A 20,940-nucleotide genomic window follows, 5' to 3' on the forward strand; every position below is an offset into this window, starting at 1 on the left:
TGTTTATCCTCCACTAGACACCAATGAAGGCCTAGACCGATGTTCTACCACACATTGCCCTGTTGCTTGCGCTCCCAAGCCGCAGACAGCGCAGCTGATGGCTTCTTTCATCCAAGTCTGAATTTGTGTGTGCACCTGCAAAGTTGTTTTTTAAAAGTCTTCCCAAAGTGCGTCTGTTTTGTTTTGATACAGGGTTTTCCCATTTTTCGTGTTTCAAGCCTCTGTATACATCAGACACAATGCAAACAATTAGATAATATACATTTTAGGGCGTGGTGCAAAAAAGAAATAAAATAAAATCTTCACAATAAACACGCACTCTCTGTGCATAATTATACTCTACACAATGTAGACATTATATTTTTTTCTGGATGCAAGAAGCAATAACTAAACAAAGGCCAAACCATAAACCAAGAAAGCACTCGCACAACAAGCACAACAAGACACTACTATACGTTGTGTAGTGAAAGCATAATTGCTCGTGATTGTTATCGCTTACACGGGCCTAATTAGAGGGACTGCATAGCTTAGATGTTAAGGAATATACTAAATAGTGTCTATATAGGCAGGCCGAGAAATAATAAAGGCTGCAGTTTCACTGGCACTTCCAGTATTACAACTCTTCGCATGCTTTTGTTTAAATTGTATAGCACTTTACACAGTCAAAAACACAGTCAAAAACTCTACAAAAATAATATGGCCGTCCACATTTTATTTTAAGGCGAGGCTGTGCCAAACCATTATGTATGAGGAAAAGCCTCGCATGTCTTTAATAGGCCAGCATTGCTCTAGCAAGCCTGCGCAGAGCATGCATGGGGATTTATGAGAAAATTGTGCGAATTGGATTGGTAGATGCCAGTTTTGGCAAAGATCAAGCTTCTTCTAGAACAAACGCATAGAAGTCTCTAGAAATTAAAGCGCGTGTGTTTGGCAGAAAAGCGGAAAGCTTTCCATGATGCCTCTTCCAGCCAAAATTGCATCCGCCTAGAGCTTTCTAAGGAATGCTTGGTTCCTTAAACCCCTTTTCGGTCTGATGCCTGAAGAGAAGATTCTTGGAATGCGTTAAGGCTCAGCTATCTAGATCTTTGGGATGTATGCATCCGCTGACGAGTTGCTCTAGGAAAGAGGCCATGTGGCGAATACAGCTAACATAGAAGCACAAAAGACCCTTAAAAATATTTTCCAAGCCTTTTCATTCTGATGCAGCTGCTGATTTTTTGATTTAGTTATAAAAAGGGGCAAAATTTTATTAACATGGCTGACAGAAACAGAACAGCATACAAAATTCGGTTTGCCATTTCTCTTTTGATTCTTATCATTTTTATCATCGTAAAAAGATTCGTCAGATTAGATATATACCAGCTTTGTACGAATTGTCGAGCCAAAGACGAAGGAACATACAGCCATTCAAAGAACGATTTTGAGCATAAAAGCTATACCACAAGCGACTACAACAAGTATAAAAGGGAAAATATGGACTACAGAAGTGGCCTAATACCGCGTGCACACTCAAACTACGATCAGAACAGAAGAAACATTGAAGATGCTGAGCCACATAAACCTATAAAGCCCCAGCGCGAAAGCATGCCAAATGAGTTTCCTTTCACAAAGAAACAGCCACGCCAAAATTCAGAGCCCCAGATGCCAATACCATCTGCTCCTCCGCTATACAACGAAAGCTCTAGTGTCCGCGCAGAGGTAGAGGCACAAGAAAATCAAGAACTTCCTTCATATGAGCAGGCAGTGAATGATCCGAAATACCCAGCCATAGAGACCGGCACAGATAATAGAAAACCGCTAGAACAAATGCAAAGCCAGACAGACAGCAAACACGATGAGAATTCTGATCAAAGTGCGATATATAGAACTTTATATCCGCGGTTCTCCCACGAATAAATAATTGACGAGATTCTATGTGCAATTTTATTCTTTCTGCTTTTTCCTCGGCACATTTTTCTTTCTAGGGATATGCTGGCTAGAAATATAGCAAAGCGCATATACATTGCGCATTTGTTATGAAATATGCGGCGTACACCTGGAAGTCCGTGCAGTCAATATATGCTGGTTCGGCAATGCTTTGTGCGTTTCCGCTGGTGTTATTTTGCTGGACAGCAAATTCAGAAACGCATGCTCTACAATTGCGCTGACTCGCCTTTGGTGCTTTATTTATATGACAAATGACTTGTTTCTGGGATAGTAGGTTCTCCCTGCTCGTTCTAAAGCCAGTATCTTGCTTTCCGGAAGCTCGCCCTCCAAGGTCATAGCATACAGCCCAACCGCAAATCCGTCCATGTGCTGCCACTTTGCAACCCACGAGGTCTTTGCATCGCATAGCCCAATAACGCCCGAATACCGATCGGTTGTGCAGTCTAAAACGTTATCCGTGCTGTCTTTCATATTAAGCGAAGGGCAGTTTGGACACCCTTCAGCTTTAAACTGGCTCTGCGCCATAACAAGCGAGCACCCAAGACATGCTCTAAGCCTTTTCGTAATAGAAGGGGGTAAACTCATGCGAAAAAAATGCGAAAATATATTTATATGCAGAAACCGTGCATGAGATAGCCAAAGTGCAGAAACTGCAGATGATTGCAAAAGGCAGCGGCAAATCCGCGAGCATAAGTTTGGTGCAGCCACCCATTCATTTTGCATTGCACTGCCATGCGCAACCAATCGTTGCCAGCATGTTTTTCTTAAACTAGAAAACCATGTTTACTTTATTCATAGGCTTTTGTTGCCAAAGTCTCGAGAGCAGCGCCTGCTTTTACCTGGGCATGCTTATTGCACTTCCCACAAGCCTCATGTATAAATGACAAAAAACTGCGCAAATTGGTATTGTGGTAAATCCGGTATAATTGTTGACTATTGCCTAAGACAAGCTCCAATAAGGATTTATTAGCCTTTGGAGAATTACAAATGCCGACTATTGAATGTCATACTGTCCGGTATTTAGAATTTCTTGAAATTACTTCTGTATTTTATTTCTTCTTTTTAAAATCGTCTCGCGCATTTATGTCTTTAATGCACACTAACCCGAATTCATGTTTTACATCCTATTGATTGTTTTCAAGCTATGGTCTAATTTTTGTGGGAATTTCAATAAATTACCACGGGTATAAAAAACAAAGAAAACCAGGAAGAATACGGATATAAGGATGCATGCAAGTATAAGGAATCTAAACAGAAAAATCAAATCCCGAATAAAGGAATATAAGTCGCTTCTCGACAACAACCTTGTTTCATTCTGGTTGTATTTTTCCTGGGCTAGCACAGGGTCTTTCTTGGCGTCGGAAATTACGTATAGATATAAATTGTTTTTCAGAACTCGCTTAAACACCTTTTTCATACAGGTAGCAATGCGGACCACCTTGGACAGATCTTGATTGGATCCATTTTTCAATATATCAATCAAGCAGAAGTGATGTCTTAGTATTTTTGCCATCTTTAGATACAACTTAAGCGAAGTTTCGGAATTCAGCGTGTTCTCTTCTAGCTCACATATCGTGTCTTCGATTTTGAAGAGGGGTGGCTTGATGTGAATTGGGTATGATTTGAACACGTCATTCATTTGTTTGTGGTAGATCAAATCCTTACTGTCCATGGTTTCCGGCTCTTCAATGGCAAAGCAACTTTGGAACCTAGACGCTCCTCTACGATATAGGTCGGCTCCAAAGGAAGTTATAGCTTGAGCAGCGTTCATAACTTTTTGATGCATATACATCGCCGGCTTGCACTTTATGTGTTTTTCATTGGCTTTTAGTATCCTAGAGTCAATGCATTCCCATGGTTCTGCACCCTTTGGCTGATTGCCGGAAGAATGAGTCGTTGCACACTCAAGTCCTTTTATCCACGAAAACATATTGCTCATTCGTAAGGTGAAAAGATTAAGATACGTTTTCCTAAAAAACAACCCATAAGGTCTAAACTTACGACTCTTTTTATACTTCCTTTTGACATAATTTCCGTTACAGATGTGACGGTATTCCAAGAGGTTGTGATCATCAAAAACCTTTAGCATGTCAAGATAGTATAAAAGCCTGTCTATAATGTTTTCTTCTTTTTCTTCTCCTGCTTCTGGTTCTATTTCTGCTTTTGTTTCCACCTTCACTTCTTCTTTTTCTTTCATGTAGAATGGATATATGTTTTGCTGTCTGCAAACCTCGATTAGGCTGCCCAAATTGTTGAATTCGCAGCCATATATAACTTCATATGGGTTGTAGCTGTCGTAGCATCTTGAAATATCTCCATAGTATACCTCATTTCTGTTTATGGAGTAAGACGGGCTCTTGCCAATAAGCAGCATATATATGTTGCAAAAAGTGCATTTCATCATGTCAAAGCACTTGGCGACGCGCGATCGCAGCGAATCTGTTTCCTCCGAAGCATTCGAAGAGCAAGAAATGACCATTATGGGAACAACTCCTGTCATGGCAGCCTGAAGAACAGCAATGAACATTTCTAGGTCTGTAACTTCCCATGCATCCATAAGAATTCTGTACATGCGCATATAATGTTGCTGCATTACGTTGTGCACAGCAAGCGACAAACTTTTGGAGCTGTCAATACGCACTACCTCCTTGCATCCATTTTCCACAAGGGCGTACCTCCATATGTCCGCGAGGTTATTTCGGACAAAATCTAGGCGCACATCGCGTTCTACGGAGTTTAGGGACTTGCGCACATCCAAAATATAAGGCTGCATCTCTTCGCGGCTGCATGCATGCATCCTAAGCGCTATGGCCATTGCGTTGGCCAGATCCCGCAGCTTTTTTTCGCTTTTATTTTGTTTGTCTTCTGGTGTGCTGCCTTTTATGGTTAGCACAGGCCGGTCTTTAATCAAGTGGGTTTTCAAGTGATTGCGTACTTTTTCGTTAGCCCTTTCTAAGGAGTCGGCTGTCACTTGTTCTAGCACATATTTGTTGCTTTTGTTGTTTTTACATGCCTTTTTGCAGATTCTACGCTCCTTTTCTGTATTGGGGCCAGCATCTGCGTGCATGCAATTGAGAAAATGCATCATATCCAAAAGCGTATTTTCATTGTTCTTACCGGTGGAAAAAAAATCAACATATTTCAAATATCTTTCTGCTTCCTTCGCTGTAGGCTCTATTTTCTTATCTGGTTGTAAATTCATAAGTAGTTGGTGCAACATTTTCCTTTATACTTTTCATTATGCATCTGAATGATCAATACTAGAATAAATTAAATTGGCTTAACGCTTAAATATACTAATAAATATTGTCGTAAATCTGGTATAATTGTTGACTATTGCCTAAGACAAGCCCCAATAAGGATTTATTAGCCTTTGGAGAATTACAAATGCCGACTATTGAATGTCATGCTGTCCGGTGTTTAGAATTCCTTGTCATTACTTCTGTATTTTATTTCTTCTTTTTAAAATCGTCTCGCGCATTTATGTCTTTAATGCACGCTAACTCGAATTCATGGTTTACATCCTATTGATTATTTCCAAGCTATGGTCTAATTTTTGTGGGAATTTCAACAATTTACCACAAATACTGTACAGAAAAAACATTTAATAATTGCATTTTAATTAATTTTACACACCCGCTTCTCTATCACTGTTTTCTGTAAAATCTGCGGGTTTCATCTCAGAAAGACTGCTTTGCAGAAAGCGCAGAGGCGTGTTTGAGCCAACAAATGCGCACATGCCGCCCACTGCTTCTCTTTCGCATGCACAAAGGCCAGAAACACCGCACCGTTGCATACACGCCCGCTCTCTTGGCGCACAATTCGAGATATTCGTTTGAAGTATGTAAAAAGTGCTGGAAAAGCAACGGCGCCTATACACCGAAGAACAGAAGAATATGTACATGAAGTCAAAACCAGAGACATGCAGTAACGAACATAATACATGCACAATGCACATTCCTGGACCTTTGAAGCTTCCTATTGCACATAAGCTGCCTGTCGCCGACCGCTGGGCGCATATTTTTTGGCAGGGAGTATACCAGCTTTGTAGGTGCGCGCACCAGCCCAAAGGAAGACGCCTTCATGCTTTCTTAGAAGCTTTTTTTATGTAGCAGAGCATCTCTCCTTTTTCGTGAGGCGGGGGTGTCAGATCCTCTGGCCTTTTTTTTGTAAGAAAGTCAAGCACCGGCTTCCACCCAATTCTGAATATAGGAGGAAATCCGATGTGAGGGACGAAGGCCTGCTTCATCCAGGCCTTGGTGTGCACGTCCGAAGGGTATCCAGACACAGCATGCTTCGGATACGCTGTGTTGTTGTACAGACACTCCCATATTTCAGGAGTTTCCAGAAACATGTCTCTCGTTACCTTTGCAAGGATGCTGGCTGCTCCAACGCACTGGTACTTTGAATCGGCTTTGTCCTCCACCACGATGCTTTTTATTGTGGGGCAGTGCTTTGTCTTCTCTGCTACTTTTTCGCGGAGTGCCCCCTTGTTTCCAACCGTGTCTATGTATATGTTTTTCACCGGCACCCCCATTGAGATGCATCTTGTTAGCATGCTAATGATGCACTCGATCGATATCTCATTTAGGTTTAGCCGGTGCGCGCACACAAATTCAGGCTCTGCCACCTGAATGGCATTGTTCATGTACTCAATCACATCTTCTGTTACTTTCCCCTTAATGGTCTTCAAGTACGCCATAATTCCCTTCGAGACAATTGCTTTTTTGGGGTTTTCTTTGAGCTTCTTTTTTTTTGAGCTGCCAGATGCCAGGGACTTGGCCTCTTTGTCCTTCTTGTTGCACAGCATGTTCATGCTTATAAAGAGCGGCGAGAGGCAGCATATAATAAACCCAACATCGCTGTTTGCATACAGATCGGCGTACTGCTGCTCTCTTTTCTGCTTTCCTACCTTTTTTGAGTCGTTGTACAGCTTGCTGCTTGGGTCTTCCCCCCAGTAGACCATGCCATATACCATCGGGCCTGCAACAGGTCCGCGCCCTGCCTCATCAATGCCAACAATGTATGAGTCCTTTAGAACTGACGGGTTCTTTATAACCGTGATGTTGTTGTATTTATCTCGGCGCATTTTAACGCCTTCTAAGTTTCCAAGCGCCAAGATGCTTCTCAGCTTGTTATTTTGTTTCTGCTGGCTATTACACATGAATTGTAAATATTTTCAACTTAAATGCCATACGATATAGCAGTAAACATAACAGACCCGCAGTACCAGGGGGAGTACGGCCAGAAAAAAAAGCACGCTTGTGACATACCCGCGGTGATAGAAAGGGGGAAACGCGCAGGAGTTCGGATGGTTTTCCTGGGGATATCCGTGAAGAGCTCGGCAGAGTCTGTTGCCTTGGCCAACGAGTATGGGGAGTACTGCACTGTCGGAATACACCCTGGGAGCACAAAAGGCGCCCAGGATGCAGACGTCCGCTCGCTTGTCGACATTCTGGCAAACCAGAGCATACAAAGCCTGCGCAGCCTGGTTGGAGAGAGCATTCTGGGCCTGGTAGCAGAGAAGTCGCTTTTCTCAATAAACAGCGTGATCGGAATAGGAGAGGTTGGGCTAGATTACCACAGGGACTATTCGCCCCGGGAAAAGCAGCGGGAGATATTCTCGAAAATACTGAAAGAAACCGCCATTTACAAGCTCCCGTATGTATTCCACTATAGAGACTGCGAGGAAGACTTTTTTGACATTGTAGGTCAGCACAGCGTAGAGGGAGTTGTGCACTCGTACACAGGAAGCATAGAGGAAATGCGAAGGCTTGTGCGCTGTGGATACTATATAGGCGTAAACGGCGCCTCTATTAGAGAAAACGAGGACACTCGTGTAATAGAAGAGATCCCCTTGCACCGGCTTCTTATAGAAACAGACGCGCCTTGGTGCAGCATAAGAAAGACCTCCGCATACTATAGCTGCGTAGGAAAGTATCGCACGCCAAGCAAGAAATGGTCCGAGCACGAGGGGGTGAAGGGGCGAAACGAGCCAGCGAATCTGCTTGAAGTCATCGACGTGGTTTCCCACATCAAGGGAATACCAAAAGAGCAGCTTATAGAGGCAACAGACAGAAACTTCAAAGCTCTTTTTAGAATAGACTAGCAAGGAGCCATATTAAAAATGCCTCTTAAATCTATCCCATGCAAGCCTGTGCAAACCACCGCTTATCTGCGGTTTGGGCCTGGACAGTGCCCATTTTTCACATGCAAGGTTAAAGGCCTTAAATAAAATTGCTTCAATGCAGCTTCATCTGAAAGCCCGGGCTGAACACTTCGCAATTTTTGGTTTGGAAAACACTTTGCTGGCCTTGGAAAAGAATGTCTGGAAAGACACGAGCTGCTTTTGGCAGGAATGCGGATTTTTGCAGGCTTGCGTGCTGGGTACCCATGGCACTTCCAGCACTTTTCTATTCTATTGGTGCTTAGCAAGAAAATGTGCGCATGCTTTTCAGCTGTCTAGCGGTGTGCCCCACTGCACGCACAGCCTAAAGCCACTTGGCTTTCGAGCACTCCGCAGGCCTGCGCCATGGGATTTCTATAGTGTGCATGCAGGGCCTATGCATGGCCAAAAGCATGTCCAGTTTTTCAGAGTCCGCGCACGCGCCTGCCATGTGCGCGCATACCTGTATTAAATATGCCTATTGTGTGGTGTTTTATTTTTAATGGAAGGCTTCCTTAGCGTGCGAGAACTCGTCATGAATGGATACAAGAGCATCACTCAGCAAAAGCTGAAAAGATACACGTTCAGGCTGAGTCACATGCAAAGATTTATTTTCTACACATGGGTCTCTCTGGCCGCGCTGATCGGAATTTTTTTGATAGCTGTTTTTACAGATCCAGTCACACAGCTTGTCATAAACCATGAAAACTGCAGCGCAAAAGAGTGCAGATATCCATTTACCATACGCAAGCCCACAGTGCACGCCACATATCTATACGGGATTGTAAGCGGTGCGGCGCAGACCCATATGAAATATGCAACGCATGAAATCCCAGACGTGCACATAGAGGAAGAGCAGGGAGCCCCAGACAAAATGCCTAGCGAGTGTGCACCCTATATGGAAAGTGGGCAGTGGGTCTATCCCTGCGGCATCCTGACATCTACCTATCCAAGCGACACATACAAAATCCTTGCTGAAAACAGTGCGGAGGTTCCGATTGAGGCCGACTTTATGTCGCAGCTCGAAAGCTGGAAAAACCCGTCTTCCTTCTTCTCCGGAAAATACATGGTCGGAAAAATAAGCAACCTTCCCCCGGGAAAATACACATTGGTTCTCTTAAAAAATGAAAAACACCCGCTGCCGGACCGGAGCACGGTTATAGTGCGTAATGCTGGGGCTTTTGGCACTATGTTTTCAAATGCAGGCACAGGCATGATATGTGCTGCCGTGGGCTTGGCCGTGGTGAACTGCATCAGTTGCTTCTTTTATGTGTAGCTGCACAGACACGCTCGGGCGCCTCCTAGCAGTGTGTCTACTGTGTGCTGTGGCTTTGACGCTGTGGAATGTGCACGGATATTTATATTTAGCTCTGCGTTTTATGGCTGGCCTTCTTTCCACGCGCACTTGCTTGCAAAGGGAGAAGTAAATAAATTGCTGAAGCTGAAAAACAGAATCTGCACACTTTTGTTTTAATTCCCCGCTCTGCCTCGCATTTTCGCCTCGCAAGCAGCCCAGCCTGTGCAGGCACGCTATTTGTCCACTTTATTATCTTATTGTCTAAACATTTGCTGTTCTATCTATTCCCAAGTACAGCCGCCTGTTTGCTTGGATGTCCTTTATTCTTCCAACAGGCGCCTCCAGCCTAGCCAGCAGGCCTGAGAAGGATATGTCCAGCACCTGCCTGCTGTTTTGCACAGTTTTTTTATAAACTAGCCCGTTCCCCATTAGATACGTGTATTTTTCCGGGATGTCTTTTTCGCTGAAGTTGTTTTCATCTGAGAACAGTGAAATCTCAACCCTGTCCGTTTTCTTGCCCATAAACAGGCCGCTGTGGTAGTCCAGCAGAACAGAGCACTTGTCATGCATAAACACTCCCCTGGAAACTTCATCGAAAACTTTTCCGTCTGGGTCAACTTCAGTAAGCGTGAAGGATTCAGAGAATATTTTCATGGCCAATAAAAAAATCAGAAATATAAACATGGGAAGAACAAAACGAGAAACCACCAGAATTAAGCCAACAGGGCAGGCGCAGGCACTCTCACAAGAAATACTAGCCGGCATGAGGAGAAATTCGCACGACCACGTGTCGATGGACGAAGACTCCATGGAGAACATCGACGCGTATTGGAACATGGCAAACAAGGAGCTTGAGGAAATGGAAAGAAAGCAGTACGAAGACATAAGCCTCCTGGACTTTGGGCAGTCTCCAGCGAAGAAAACAGAGGCCCCCATAAAAGAGCGTGTGCCAGACCGGGCGGATGAAACCGAGCTGTCGATACTTAGCAGCCCCCGCACAATAAGAAGAAGTTTTGATGAGGAGTTTCAAGATGACTTGCAGACAGCAATACTGACAGGGTTCTCAGACTCCGAAGAAGATCAGAAAGAGGCAGAGGAGGCGTCGCAGCAGGGTTTAAAGAAGAAAAAGTGCCAGCCGCAAAAGAGGGCGCTGGCAGGCACATGCAGAGAGCAGCCAAAAATCCCGCGCGCAAATTCTGCCGAAAGGAGCAAGCGAGGAAACTCCCGAAAAGTTGCAGCAGCAGCGCAGCGTGCTCCAAAGGCGTTGCCTGAGAATTCGCTGCTGTTCAAGGAAACAGATAAAATCGGAACGGACTCGTGGGAGTTCACGTCAAATAACATGCGGGCGGGAGCGTGCCACATTAAGCCTGGGCGGGCCCAGACTCTTGAGCCAGACTGCATATACTACATAACGCGGGGCTCTATAGTGGTGAAGGATTCCTCTGCGGGGCCAGAGGAACAGGTGGCTATACAGTACAGGAGGCAGGAGATTGTAGGAAGAAAGCTCAAAGCGGGGGCTGTCTTCAGCAATACGAAGCCATTTATGGCCCACAACGCTGGTATGCAGGTGTGCACTCTAATTGTTCTGTCCTCCGAAGGCAGGCCTTAAACTGCTGTGTGTCCAGGCTTCTCCTATGGGGCTGCAGAGGGTTTTCGCTGGCGCGCGCAGGAAAGTAGGGCTTAGGGCTTTTCTGTTTGAATTTGTACAGGAAAACAATTTGAGGTATTGTAGCAGGCTCCTGGCATTTAGTATGCATTATGTGTATATAAATTATAATTTAAATTGTTCATTTAGTTTAGGGTATGCACAGAGACGGAATTAGAGATTATTCAAATAGGCTGCTCGCCTGGTACAATCTAACTCTTTACAAAGGCATTTCTTTGGGAGTAGTGGTTATTTGTTTTCTTGTGACTCTTTTTCTTGTGAATGTTGCTGCAAATGTTTCTTCTTTTTGGTCGCCAATCAAAGCATACAACTACTCCCTGCAAGATATTGGGTGCGACTTTTTCAACACCGGATATCAGGGCAGCTTTGGCTTCAACGACGCTGTAGATATTGTTATGATTTGTTTTATTGCAATAACCGCGCTCTGCATTGTCATAAACCGGCTGGCAGTGTTCATTGCTCTTAAGCTGCTGGCTGCCTTAACAATTTCGTACCTCCTAAGATGCTTCACTCTTATGTCCACAGCGCTTCCGGACTCCTGGAACGTGGGCCTGCGCACCATAGACGACACCTTTGCAAGCCTCTCCAGAGACAGGGGAGGGGACTTGATATTCAGCGGGCACACACTCCTTCTGTGCAGCTTTGCGCACTGCTGGTCATCTTTCTACTTGCTCAGCGACTCTTTTGCAATGCATGTGATTTCGGGAATGATCGCATGGGTTGCTGTTTTGACTGTGCTGGTGTTTATTATAGTAGGAAGGCTGCACTATACCATTGACGTTCTTTTGGGAATATACATATCGTCTGGCGTCTGGTGGAGCCTTGACTACTTTTTATCCAGGTACTTTGAAATCCCCGTTTGCAAGCTAAAGTTCCGGCAGGAAAGAATTCCCCCTATGCTCAGCAACTCAGCAGACCCTGACATGGCTGCAGAACAGCCAGTTTTACATGAATAAACACATCCTATACATCATCCTGAGGGCATTCAGGCCAATTTCTGACAAACTGCCCGCCCGCTAGAAGGCTAAACTCCGCACACAGAAGGCCTAGGCACACCTGAGCCAATCCGCAGTGTGAAGCAAGCCTTCGCTATTCGGCGCTCTACAGCAACGGGGCAGGCGCCCAGTCTTAAAAAGCTTTACGGCAAGTTTCTTCTATTTGGCCTGCAGGCCTTTGTGTTTATTCTTATTTTACCTGTGCCCTCGCCCTGGCCTGCTCAAATATTTATGGGGGCTTTCCTCAAGCGGGCATACAAGCTGCAACTTGCAGCAGCATGCATCAGACGCCCAGAAAAAGCCGGCTGGCTCCAGCCTGCTGCTTGTCTGTCCTATCGCCACGGGCCATCCCCTCCTTGCAATGTGCTTTCTGGCTGCTGTCCGCCATGCGAGCTTCCCCTTCAGAAAAGAGCTTGCTGCTTCTACCGCGAAGAGAGCTGCTGGTGGAAGCTTTCAAATATAAAGTGTTTTATGCTGTTCATCTTCTTGCAATACTCAAAGAGCAGATCGCATTGCAGCGGCTCAATCTGCGCCACCCCCTCTGTTTTATGCACGGTGTAGCTGTGTATTTTGTCGTCCACAAATATAAGAGTTATTACAACCGTTCTTTCATCCCTCTTTGCTAGTAGCTTTATGCTAATTTCATTGATGTCTTCCTTCTTTTTCTGCTCTCGGTTTTCTGCGCTGCTGTATGTTGTTTCCTGGTGCTTGTGCACGTTCTGCCGCACATCAATGACCCGAATCCCCACCAGCTTATAGAACACGCTCACAAACTGCTTGTGCCAGTTATACTGATACACCAGCTGCTGGTTTGCTGTTTGCTGCAGGTCCTTGAGCCGGGCCTGCAGGTCTGTTTTCTGCAGGACAAGCGACTCCCGCACCACGTCCTTCGCATCCGTCGCCTGCCTGCACGCCTTCACCTTGTTTTCCGCATCCTCAATTTTCAGCCGCAGCTTTCGAATGGACTCCGCCCGCACTTCGTGGTCTTTTTTTATCTCAGAAAACGCGCTGAGTGTTTTCTCTGTCTGTGTAATTTCGTCAATTCGCTTCTTCAAAATCATCTCTTTTTCTTTTGTTGTGCGCAGCATGCTCTCGTGCTTCTCCGCCTCGCCGCGCAAAAACGCCACGTCGTGCGATGTTTTTTCGAACTGCTTTCTAAGATCCTCTATCTGCTTCTTTGCCCCCACAAGCGCCTCCTTGCATCCCGTGCCCTCGCTTTCCTCCTGGCCCCGCAGTCTCTTAAGAAATATTGACTTGTGAAGAACCTCTATGAAGTTGAACTTGATGTTTGCCAAATACTCTTTTGAGTGGCGCATATCGTGTTCTATTGTATCATAGATACTCATTGTGTGGCTATTTTCATGCGCATCCATAATAAAAAATTAAAATATCCGAATTAAATTCTCGCTGCTCTCTGGAAGTAGGAGGGGCTGTTTCCCCTTTTCCGGGCTGCAACTTTCTTTTCGCGCGTAATTTCTCACCATTTATTACTTTACGGCCCTCAAACAGCGCAAGCAAATCTATCTGCTAGAGTAGTTTTGGCTGTCAAGTGCATCCTTTGCTTGTGTTACTGTTCCCATATACCCAGACACAGTTGCCTCCAAAGACCGCACGGTTTTCTCCAGCTCATCTACCTTTCCTCTGAAAAGCTTCATTAAGTTTGCCAGCTCGTTCACCCTTATGTTTAACTCCTTCCCTGAGCCCTCTCCTTGGCCGTCTCTTATATCCACCATACAGTACAAATTTTTCATAATAAAATGCATGATATACTTTTTGCAAAACATTCCGGCGTGGTTTGATATTTCTGCAGATGCAGGCAGTATGTCTCCGCTCGAAAAGTTGCGTATTCGCCCAGAACGTGCTTTATAAGAAGCGGCTTCTTCGGGAATGCAGCTCTTTTATGTTTGCCCGAGCTTCTTCGTCTGTCTCCCGATGAGGTGAAAAGCGTGCCCTGCTCTAGACTACACAAGAAGGCCAATCAGGAGGATGCTTGGCTTTGGCTGAAGTTTTTTGTGCTTGCGGATCTCTTCTAGCTTAGCTTGCCTGCAGTTTTTCTATGTGTTTATCGTATAGCGCATGCGGCACTAGGTATCCATGCATGTGCGGCTTCACCTTCTTTCCAACCTCCTTTTGCAGTCTTGCCGCAGCCAGCTCCTCCTCTGTCACAAACCGGTATTGCTCGAAATACGTTGTCTTTCGCATTTCGTCCATTTCATCTGTTGCGCCTTCTAGGTTGCTGCACCATGCGGGTATGGCGCCCAAGGAAGGCGTATAGTATGTTTTCATCTCCTCCGTGCTTCCTCCTATAAAGACTATTCCCTCTGAAGTAGCAAAGGTGTTCGCCTCAAATGCCGGCTGAATTGTTGCCAGGACCTTCCCTGTGCTGCACTCCCACACCTTCACTCCTTTTCGGTCTAAAGACAGAACCCTCCTGCCCTTTATTTGCACCTTTTTTATTCTGAAGTCGTAGTTGTGGTCCTTTGTTATCATGGGCTTGGCGCTTCTTATGTCATACAGCGAGACCACTCCGGACTCGCTGCCTGCAGCGAACAGAATCCCGTCATCGGAAAACGCACAGGATGTGGCAGGCGAGTCAACAGATATTTTTCCAACTATCGAATTGTCTCTGCTGTCTATAAACTCGCACAAACCGCTGCTTTCTGCAGCCACAGACCGGGCGCTTCCAGCTACAGCGCAAAGCGTGTGGGATGTGTTTATGGCAACCTCTTCAATGCTAGTGACGCCCGTGCTCGTGATGGAGGAAAACTTTCCCGTTTCCAAACTAAACCTGTATACGTCCTTTAACTTTCCAGGCGCCAAGACTTCAGCTTTTATCCTGTCTGCCTTTATGTCTCGGCACTGCTGGGGCAGGCTGATGATCTCGTGTTTTCCAAACTGCGAGTGAAACTCTATTCTTGCAGTGTTTGATAGAAAAGCCATCTTTGTCCAGTCCTCTTCCAGAAAAATGCCTTTAAGCAGCTCGTGGTCTGAATGCCTTTCTGTTTTCAGCGAGTGCTCTTGCAGATCGAAGAGCAGATTCATGGGCTTGTACCCTCCTGTGGCCAGCAGCGTTTTGTTATCGTGGCTCACCTCTATGCTGCTGCAGTACGTGGGAAACTCAAACCCGTGCAAGACTGATACTTCGGTTGAATTCACCATATAAAATTTTATAAAAACCATCCATATATTTACTTCCGCTGGCGCTTGCCCTCTAGCGCTTCTTTTTTCACAAGAAAAGAGAACCCCCGTGTAAAGATGCCTTGCAAAAGAGCATAGAAGACATATGGCAAAGATGCTTGCGTGTTTTCCAGCAGGGTAAACGCAGCTCTTCCCAAGAAAAGCGCAGAAGACTATGGCAAACCCCACCCAGTGCGTGCTATAATTTTCTGCACCGCGCATGGCATGCTGCACTCTATATAAATGGGTTTGTTGGGCTTTCTTCTTGTCCTGCGGCTTTTATCGGGGCAGCCTGCATATTCTGTATAAAAATAAAGAATACTGTACATGTTTTTATTATTCGGACTCTGTCTTTTCTGCGCGCAGAAACTTCATATAAATGTAAAAGCAGGAAATCAAGCACAGGAAAGACGCAAAAGCCAACGCAGCATGATTTTTCTAAGGAAAGGCAGAATGTGTTTACATGAAAAACTACGCGTTTGCGTTGTGTATCTTCTTGCCTGTTTACTAGAGACTGCCCACTTTGCTGTCTTCAAACATACATGGCCCAATGGCATAGGCTGCACATATAAAGAGAGCTAGAATGGAAAAGAAAAAAATGCATACCCCATAGAAGCCAAAGAGAAAGCAAAGTGCACGGCCTTGCTGGACAGTCCCGACAGCAGGCCTGTGAAGAGACAGAGGTTTGCTTTGGATAGGTGCTCTCTGCGCGTGGCTCAGACTCGGCAAGTTTACATAATTGAAAACGTCCAGGTCTAGAGCGCCAAAGCTAGAGTATTTAATGTCCATTATAGTAGCCAGAGAAAAAAATGTTTCTGCAAGGAATAATTGCGATGTGCAGTGGGCGCCTGTGCCTGAGAAGGCTGGGTTGTGTTTTTGGTTGCTTTCTCCTTTAAATACAGCGGAGGCTTTCTTGGCATCTGAAGAAGTGCAGCCACATCTGCGCGCACTATGCCTTTCACAGCCTGTACGCTTTGTGTGGAAGGCCTCCCTGCACACGCTTAGAATCCGCTCTAAGACGAACCCGCTGAAAGGTGGAGTAAAAGCCCCGAAAAGAGACAGCGCAGTGGCCATGTGTGCAAGCTGCAGGGCTGGCTCCTTTCTGTAGACAAATGGATATGCCGCGGCTGTATATATCCTCTCCAGGTCAATCGCTGACCTTTGCATCTTCTGGTCAACAAAGGCCAGATTGCCCAAAAACTCGCAGCGCTTATTTGGGGCGTGCATCACTATGCATAGAAACGTATGTATGTCCAGAATGTGCTTGAATACTCCAAATTTTAAATTTGCTGCGCTCACTGGGCAGGGCGAAGGCCCTCCGGGCGGAGAGGAAAACCTTTGCAAAGGGTTCTTTTGGAGAAAGTGCGACATGTACAGGTATAACTTGCCATTAAAGTAGTTGTCTCTTATGTTTTGCAGCGCGTTTGTAACATCAGCGCATATAAAAAGGCTGAGGGAGCTTGAAATCCCCTGCAGAAGGCAGTTCCGCATGTTCGCGCTTCTGCACTGCTTGCTGTAGAAAAGCGCGTTTAAGGTCTTCTCTAGCGCATTCTTCAAAAAGGCTTTGCATTCGCTAAAGTTTCCGAGTGGCTCTGGCGCCATCTCCTCTTGCCAGGCGCCGCTGCCTTCTAGCTCAGCCTTTTCGGACTCAAACGGCTGTATAGCCTTCTTTTTAAGTAAGGCTATATGTTCTACAAGCCTCGCTGCTTCCTTCACGGTCTCTACCTGAAGAGCTTCCAGCGACTTTTGGCGCGCCATTGGCACATCCGCCATGCTCTCTGCTTTCTCGGAAACATCTATGGCAGAGCGAATAAAGCTCATCTTTTCTATTAGCGCCAAAATCTTCTTTTCTGCCTCTTTTGATTCCACGTAGAGGCAGCACTTTTCCAAAAAATCGGGGCTGTTTTTATCACCAAACATAAACCCCATGTCGCACAGCAGGACATATAGCAGCTCTCTTTTGAGGCTTGTGAGAATTGAAATCTCCGCCTTAGGCAGGCCAGCAGGGGTTTTTAGAACAAAGTTCTTTTCAAATGCCTCAAACAGCACCAGATTAAACCCGAACGACCCTGCTGCAAAGGACCGCAGAAGGCGGCTGTCTTCCAGACTTTTCCATGCTGTTTCCAAATCGACCACAACAATGTTCTGCTCTTTCATAGGCATGCCCCCGCGCCAGATTTTTTCATTTATAACACGAATGCATATGATGCAATCATTAAAGCAATAGATTGATACAAAATGTGTTTATTTAACACCATGCAATGTATTCAAGCGAATTTCCAGGTGTTTGCATAGAATGTGCAGACCCTGCCAAGACGCTAGCTGTTTTTTCCTTTCCCGTGGCACAGTGGCACCGATTAACTATGTGCTTTGCCACAACGCGAGCAGCCAGATCCCCTAGGCCGCTGGGCTCAATGCAGCATGGAGGATTAGGCTTTGCGGTTATTCGTGCAGTCTTCAGTAGCAGGGCTTTGCGTGCTCTTCTGATGAGGGCTCTGCACGGAAGCAGTTTTTCTGTTCTGCAAGAAGCGTGCGCCGCAGACATAGGAATCGGATATCATTTTCTTCGCACACTTTTTGTGCAAGCAGAGGCATCGTCTGCGCACTTTCTTTTGTTCTCTTTGAGCTCCTCCTCCGCGCGCTCTAGCACTTCCTCCGGAAAGCCCATTCTTCTAGCGGTGTTTATGCCATGCGACGTATCTGCTGCGCCATCCTCTATTTTGTACGTCATTTCCACCTTTTCATCGGTCACAACGCACCCAACCCTTCTCTTTTCTACATGCGCAATCTGGGCCAGCTCGTGGAAGTGCGTGGCAAACAGAGTCATTGCATTCACTGTGGCCAAGTACTCTACGGTTGCTGCTGCTATGGAGTATCCGTCTTCGTCGCTGGTTCCCCTGCCTAGCTCGTCAATAATAACCAGCGAGTCTTCTGTTGCCTGGTTCAGTATCGTAGACACATCCATCATTTCTGCCATGAATGTGCTGATCCCCTTGTCTGGGTTGTCCGATGCGCCGATTCGTATAAACAGCTGCTTGAATATAGGAATGCACGCATACTCCGCAGGCACATAAGACCCCATTTGGGCTAGCAGCGAAACAAGCCCGACGGCCTTCAGAAACGTGGTTTTTCCTCCCATGTTTGGGCCTGTTATTATGCAAAGACGGGCGCTGCCCAGCTTAAGGTCGTTCTTAATCGGCTCCTGGATGGTATTGCTCTGCATGGCGCGTCTCCTGCACAGGGAAGGAAGCAAAGGATGGTACATTTTCCGCACATCGTAATTCGAGTCTGCAGAAAATGTGGGCCGCACCAAGTTGTTGTTTTCAGCATACTCGGCCAGGCTGGAAAACACGTCCAGCAGGGCAACCGTGTGGTTCATTACCTCTATCCAGCCCTTGTATATCGCAAACGAGTCGGTGAGCGTTTTCAGCACAACTGCGTGCTCTGCCTTTATCTGGTCCAGAACCCGCGCCAGCCTGTGGTTGGAGGCCTTCAGCCGGTCTGTTGTGAAAAACACGCCCGACTTCTGCACTGCCAGCTTTGTTTGCGTGGTGAGCTTATTCTCCTCGGTTCGAGGCATTTTTATGCAGTACCCGTACATGGAGCTATTTTCAAGCTTTGGCTTGCACTTGTGCAAATTCTTTTCACTCACCTCCTGCGTGTATTCTATGTGTATTTCGTGCTCAATTTGCTTCTTCTGCAAAACAAGCTTTCTCAAAGGCTCTGTGCACGTCTCTTTTATCTCCTGCGCCTCCACATCGATGTGCTCTAGTATGTCTTCGGTCAGCTCCTTTGCATAGTCTAGAGAGTCCTTCATCACTGCGCTCTCGTGCTTAAGCGACTGGAGGGGCTGCAGCTTTCCATATATTCTGTTTACGCACCCTATGAACTTGTACAGCTTCATTATTTGCTGGACTGTTAAAACTCCGCCCTGTCTCTTGCACACAGTAAACGTGTCTGGAGTTGACTTGATGGCGTCTCTAAGCCCGAATCCGCTCTCGAGGATCTCAGCCACGATGCTCTGCCTCTTCAGTATCTCGTCCTTTTCTATCAAAGGCGCGCGCATGAACAGCTGCAGCAGCCGCTTTCCCTGCAGCGTGCAGCAGTTTATCTCGTCCTCTATCCGGATGTCTCCAGCGAGAAGAGAGTCTGCAGCCTTTTTGTCCATGCGCAGCACGTTGCTGAGCGAAGCCTCGTCTATTTTGTACCCATGCGCGTTCACGTTCAAATGCTTTTCCAGCAGGTTCACAGAGCCCATTTTCCGCTTTGGCAGGCTGTAGTGTGTAACTCCCAGCGCAATGAAGACCTTTTCCAGCGCGCTGTCTACATATACGATTTCTCGAATATTTTGCTCGTGTATGACTTGGGCCAGATTTGTGTATAGCTCGTTATCAACAAACCTGTACACTTTTATCTCCTTTTCAACGGTGGAGGCAGAAGCTAGCTCCACGCACAGAACGTTTCCAGGGCCCAGAACAACCGCGCCCATCCGGGTTATTTCTGCGCTGTTGATCAAGTACTCAGGATAGTCTGCCCAGTTCCCAGGCGAGCCTTCTCTTATTTTCACCTCCTTGCCGTTTATTATGGTGTACTCGTGCACGGTTTCCCTGTACTCGTTAATTAGAACAGGAATAATCTTGCCAAAAGCCTCCTGCGATATCGTCAGGTCTCCATCTCCTCGCTCATTCAGCGCCTCTCTAAGCATCTTGGCGGACTCTCCAGCAGCCTTGTACTGCTCTCCCTCTAGTAGAAGCTTAATCATGCAAAATTAAAAAATATTCTGGGTTTATGCACCCTTCTGCTTGCTCCTGATTGTCGCCATAATGTTTCTATGTCTTTTACAGAAGAAAGAGACGGCCAGATGGTGTTTCCGGCCAAATTAAACTATGTCCTAAAATAGCATATTTAATGATTGTGCCGAAATTTCTTGCTGTCCTTCAAAGGCCTGCCTAGTTTTCTACAGGAAAGGAACCTATGCTTGCTATGCGGGAAATTAGCTCAGGGGTAGAATTAACCACATTGTTGCATATTTCCCCAACCGTGCTTATTAGATTACTCTCGGGGCCAGAGACAGTCTCCAACAAGGAGCTGCCCAGCTGTTCAGCATCTACTACAGGCAAAGCAGTTATGGAGAGGAAGTTCAAGGACCCAGGGCACTCCAGATTGTTTATGTCTGAGAAGCTCTCCAGCAACTTGATCGTAACTTCAGCCACCAAATGGTCTGACTCCATGCACATGTGCAGACTTATCGACTCGATTTTTTCGCTGTTTTCCTCCACATACGCTTGGATTTTTTCTGCAACTTCGCTCGAAATAACTCCGTGCGCAGGAGAGGTCAGGCTTTGAACAGCCGCAAACAGCTTCTCTGCCGTGTTTTCGCACTCAGCGCCATCGAGGCTCTCCCGAAGGTATACCTGCAAAGGCTCTGAGAAAGCACTTTCAAGGCAAGCACATGCGTTAAAGCCCATTTCTAAGACATCCCCTGCGCTCTCCACTTCAGGGGCCATGCCCTCTGCTTGCTCCATCACAAGCATTGTGTTCTCGTTGTCTACTTCGAACTCGCTGCACGGGCTGCCAACAGCTTCAAGGCCATAAACTTCCGCTGTGCTGTCCATGTCGATTTCATATGCTGTAATTGCTATTGATTGTTCGTTCTGGAATTGCATTATGTAAAAAAATAGAGCAAATATAAATTCTGGATGCATGTAAGGGC

The 20,940-nt window shown here is 46.0% G+C and overlaps 15 protein-coding genes across 15 annotated transcripts; 5 read left to right on the forward strand and 10 right to left on the reverse strand.

Annotated features, from left to right (window-relative positions):
- Positions 1-1,254: 1,254 nt before the first annotated feature.
- On the forward strand, positions 1,255-1,896 carry NEMAJ01_1765 (uncharacterized protein; the record flags this gene model as incomplete). Its single annotated transcript, XM_047915603.1, has 1 exon — positions 1,255-1,896. The coding sequence occupies one exon, from the start codon at positions 1,255-1,257 to the stop codon at positions 1,894-1,896; it is 642 nt and encodes a 213-aa protein (XP_047771560.1).
- A 270-nt stretch (positions 1,897-2,166) lies between these two features.
- NEMAJ01_1766 (transcription elongation factor SPT4) lies at positions 2,167-2,511 on the reverse strand (the record flags this gene model as incomplete). Its single annotated transcript, XM_047915604.1, has 1 exon — positions 2,167-2,511. One exon carries the CDS (start codon positions 2,509-2,511, stop codon positions 2,167-2,169), a length of 345 nt encoding a protein of 114 aa, XP_047771561.1.
- Positions 2,512-3,043: 532 nt separating this feature from the next.
- NEMAJ01_1767 (uncharacterized protein) lies at positions 3,044-4,993 on the reverse strand (the record flags this gene model as incomplete). Its single annotated transcript, XM_047915605.1, has 1 exon — positions 3,044-4,993. One exon carries the CDS (start codon positions 4,991-4,993, stop codon positions 3,044-3,046), a length of 1,950 nt encoding a protein of 649 aa, XP_047771562.1.
- Positions 4,994-6,007: 1,014 nt separating this feature from the next.
- NEMAJ01_1768 (ribonuclease H2 subunit A) lies at positions 6,008-7,090 on the reverse strand (the record flags this gene model as incomplete). Its single annotated transcript, XM_047915606.1, has 1 exon — positions 6,008-7,090. One exon carries the CDS (start codon positions 7,088-7,090, stop codon positions 6,008-6,010), a length of 1,083 nt encoding a protein of 360 aa, XP_047771563.1.
- Positions 7,091-7,114: 24 nt separating this feature from the next.
- NEMAJ01_1769 (TatD DNase family protein) lies at positions 7,115-8,035 on the forward strand (the record flags this gene model as incomplete). Its single annotated transcript, XM_047915607.1, has 1 exon — positions 7,115-8,035. The coding sequence occupies one exon, from the start codon at positions 7,115-7,117 to the stop codon at positions 8,033-8,035; it is 921 nt and encodes a 306-aa protein (XP_047771564.1).
- A 559-nt stretch (positions 8,036-8,594) lies between these two features.
- NEMAJ01_1770 (uncharacterized protein) lies at positions 8,595-9,368 on the forward strand (the record flags this gene model as incomplete). The annotated part of the gene is made up of 1 exon (XM_047915608.1): positions 8,595-9,368. The coding sequence occupies one exon, from the start codon at positions 8,595-8,597 to the stop codon at positions 9,366-9,368; it is 774 nt and encodes a 257-aa protein (XP_047771565.1).
- Positions 9,369-9,650: 282 nt separating this feature from the next.
- On the reverse strand, positions 9,651-10,043 carry NEMAJ01_1771 (DNA-directed RNA polymerases I, II, and III subunit RPABC3; the record flags this gene model as incomplete). The annotated part of the gene is made up of 1 exon (XM_047915609.1): positions 9,651-10,043. The coding sequence occupies one exon, from the start codon at positions 10,041-10,043 to the stop codon at positions 9,651-9,653; it is 393 nt and encodes a 130-aa protein (XP_047771566.1).
- Positions 10,044-10,071: 28 nt separating this feature from the next.
- On the forward strand, positions 10,072-10,998 carry NEMAJ01_1772 (uncharacterized protein; the record flags this gene model as incomplete). The annotated part of the gene is made up of 1 exon (XM_047915610.1): positions 10,072-10,998. The coding sequence occupies one exon, from the start codon at positions 10,072-10,074 to the stop codon at positions 10,996-10,998; it is 927 nt and encodes a 308-aa protein (XP_047771567.1).
- Positions 10,999-11,192: 194 nt separating this feature from the next.
- NEMAJ01_1773 (uncharacterized protein) lies at positions 11,193-12,011 on the forward strand (the record flags this gene model as incomplete). Its single annotated transcript, XM_047915611.1, has 1 exon — positions 11,193-12,011. One exon carries the CDS (start codon positions 11,193-11,195, stop codon positions 12,009-12,011), a length of 819 nt encoding a protein of 272 aa, XP_047771568.1.
- Positions 12,012-12,472: 461 nt separating this feature from the next.
- NEMAJ01_1774 (uncharacterized protein) lies at positions 12,473-13,423 on the reverse strand (the record flags this gene model as incomplete). Its single annotated transcript, XM_047915612.1, has 1 exon — positions 12,473-13,423. One exon carries the CDS (start codon positions 13,421-13,423, stop codon positions 12,473-12,475), a length of 951 nt encoding a protein of 316 aa, XP_047771569.1.
- Positions 13,424-13,570: 147 nt separating this feature from the next.
- Positions 13,571-13,801, reverse strand: NEMAJ01_1764 (uncharacterized protein; the record flags this gene model as incomplete). Its single annotated transcript, XM_047915602.1, has 1 exon — positions 13,571-13,801. The coding sequence occupies one exon, from the start codon at positions 13,799-13,801 to the stop codon at positions 13,571-13,573; it is 231 nt and encodes a 76-aa protein (XP_047771559.1).
- A 283-nt stretch (positions 13,802-14,084) lies between these two features.
- Positions 14,085-15,209, reverse strand: NEMAJ01_1775 (ribosome biogenesis protein ENP2; the record flags this gene model as incomplete). Its single annotated transcript, XM_047915613.1, has 1 exon — positions 14,085-15,209. The coding sequence occupies one exon, from the start codon at positions 15,207-15,209 to the stop codon at positions 14,085-14,087; it is 1,125 nt and encodes a 374-aa protein (XP_047771570.1).
- A 525-nt stretch (positions 15,210-15,734) lies between these two features.
- Positions 15,735-17,390, reverse strand: NEMAJ01_1776 (uncharacterized protein; the record flags this gene model as incomplete). The annotated part of the gene is made up of 1 exon (XM_047915614.1): positions 15,735-17,390. One exon carries the CDS (start codon positions 17,388-17,390, stop codon positions 15,735-15,737), a length of 1,656 nt encoding a protein of 551 aa, XP_047771571.1.
- A 394-nt stretch (positions 17,391-17,784) lies between these two features.
- On the reverse strand, positions 17,785-19,989 carry NEMAJ01_1777 (DNA mismatch repair protein MSH2; the record flags this gene model as incomplete). Its single annotated transcript, XM_047915615.1, has 1 exon — positions 17,785-19,989. The coding sequence occupies one exon, from the start codon at positions 19,987-19,989 to the stop codon at positions 17,785-17,787; it is 2,205 nt and encodes a 734-aa protein (XP_047771572.1).
- A 187-nt stretch (positions 19,990-20,176) lies between these two features.
- On the reverse strand, positions 20,177-20,893 carry NEMAJ01_1778 (uncharacterized protein; the record flags this gene model as incomplete). Its single annotated transcript, XM_047915616.1, has 1 exon — positions 20,177-20,893. One exon carries the CDS (start codon positions 20,891-20,893, stop codon positions 20,177-20,179), a length of 717 nt encoding a protein of 238 aa, XP_047771573.1.
- Positions 20,894-20,940: the final 47 nt, after the last annotated feature.

The sequence above is a fragment of the Nematocida major genome, assembly GCF_021653875.1.
Source record: "Nematocida major strain JUm2507 chromosome Unknown 2335, whole genome shotgun sequence".
Lineage (NCBI taxonomy): Eukaryota > Fungi > Microsporidia > Nematocida > Nematocida major.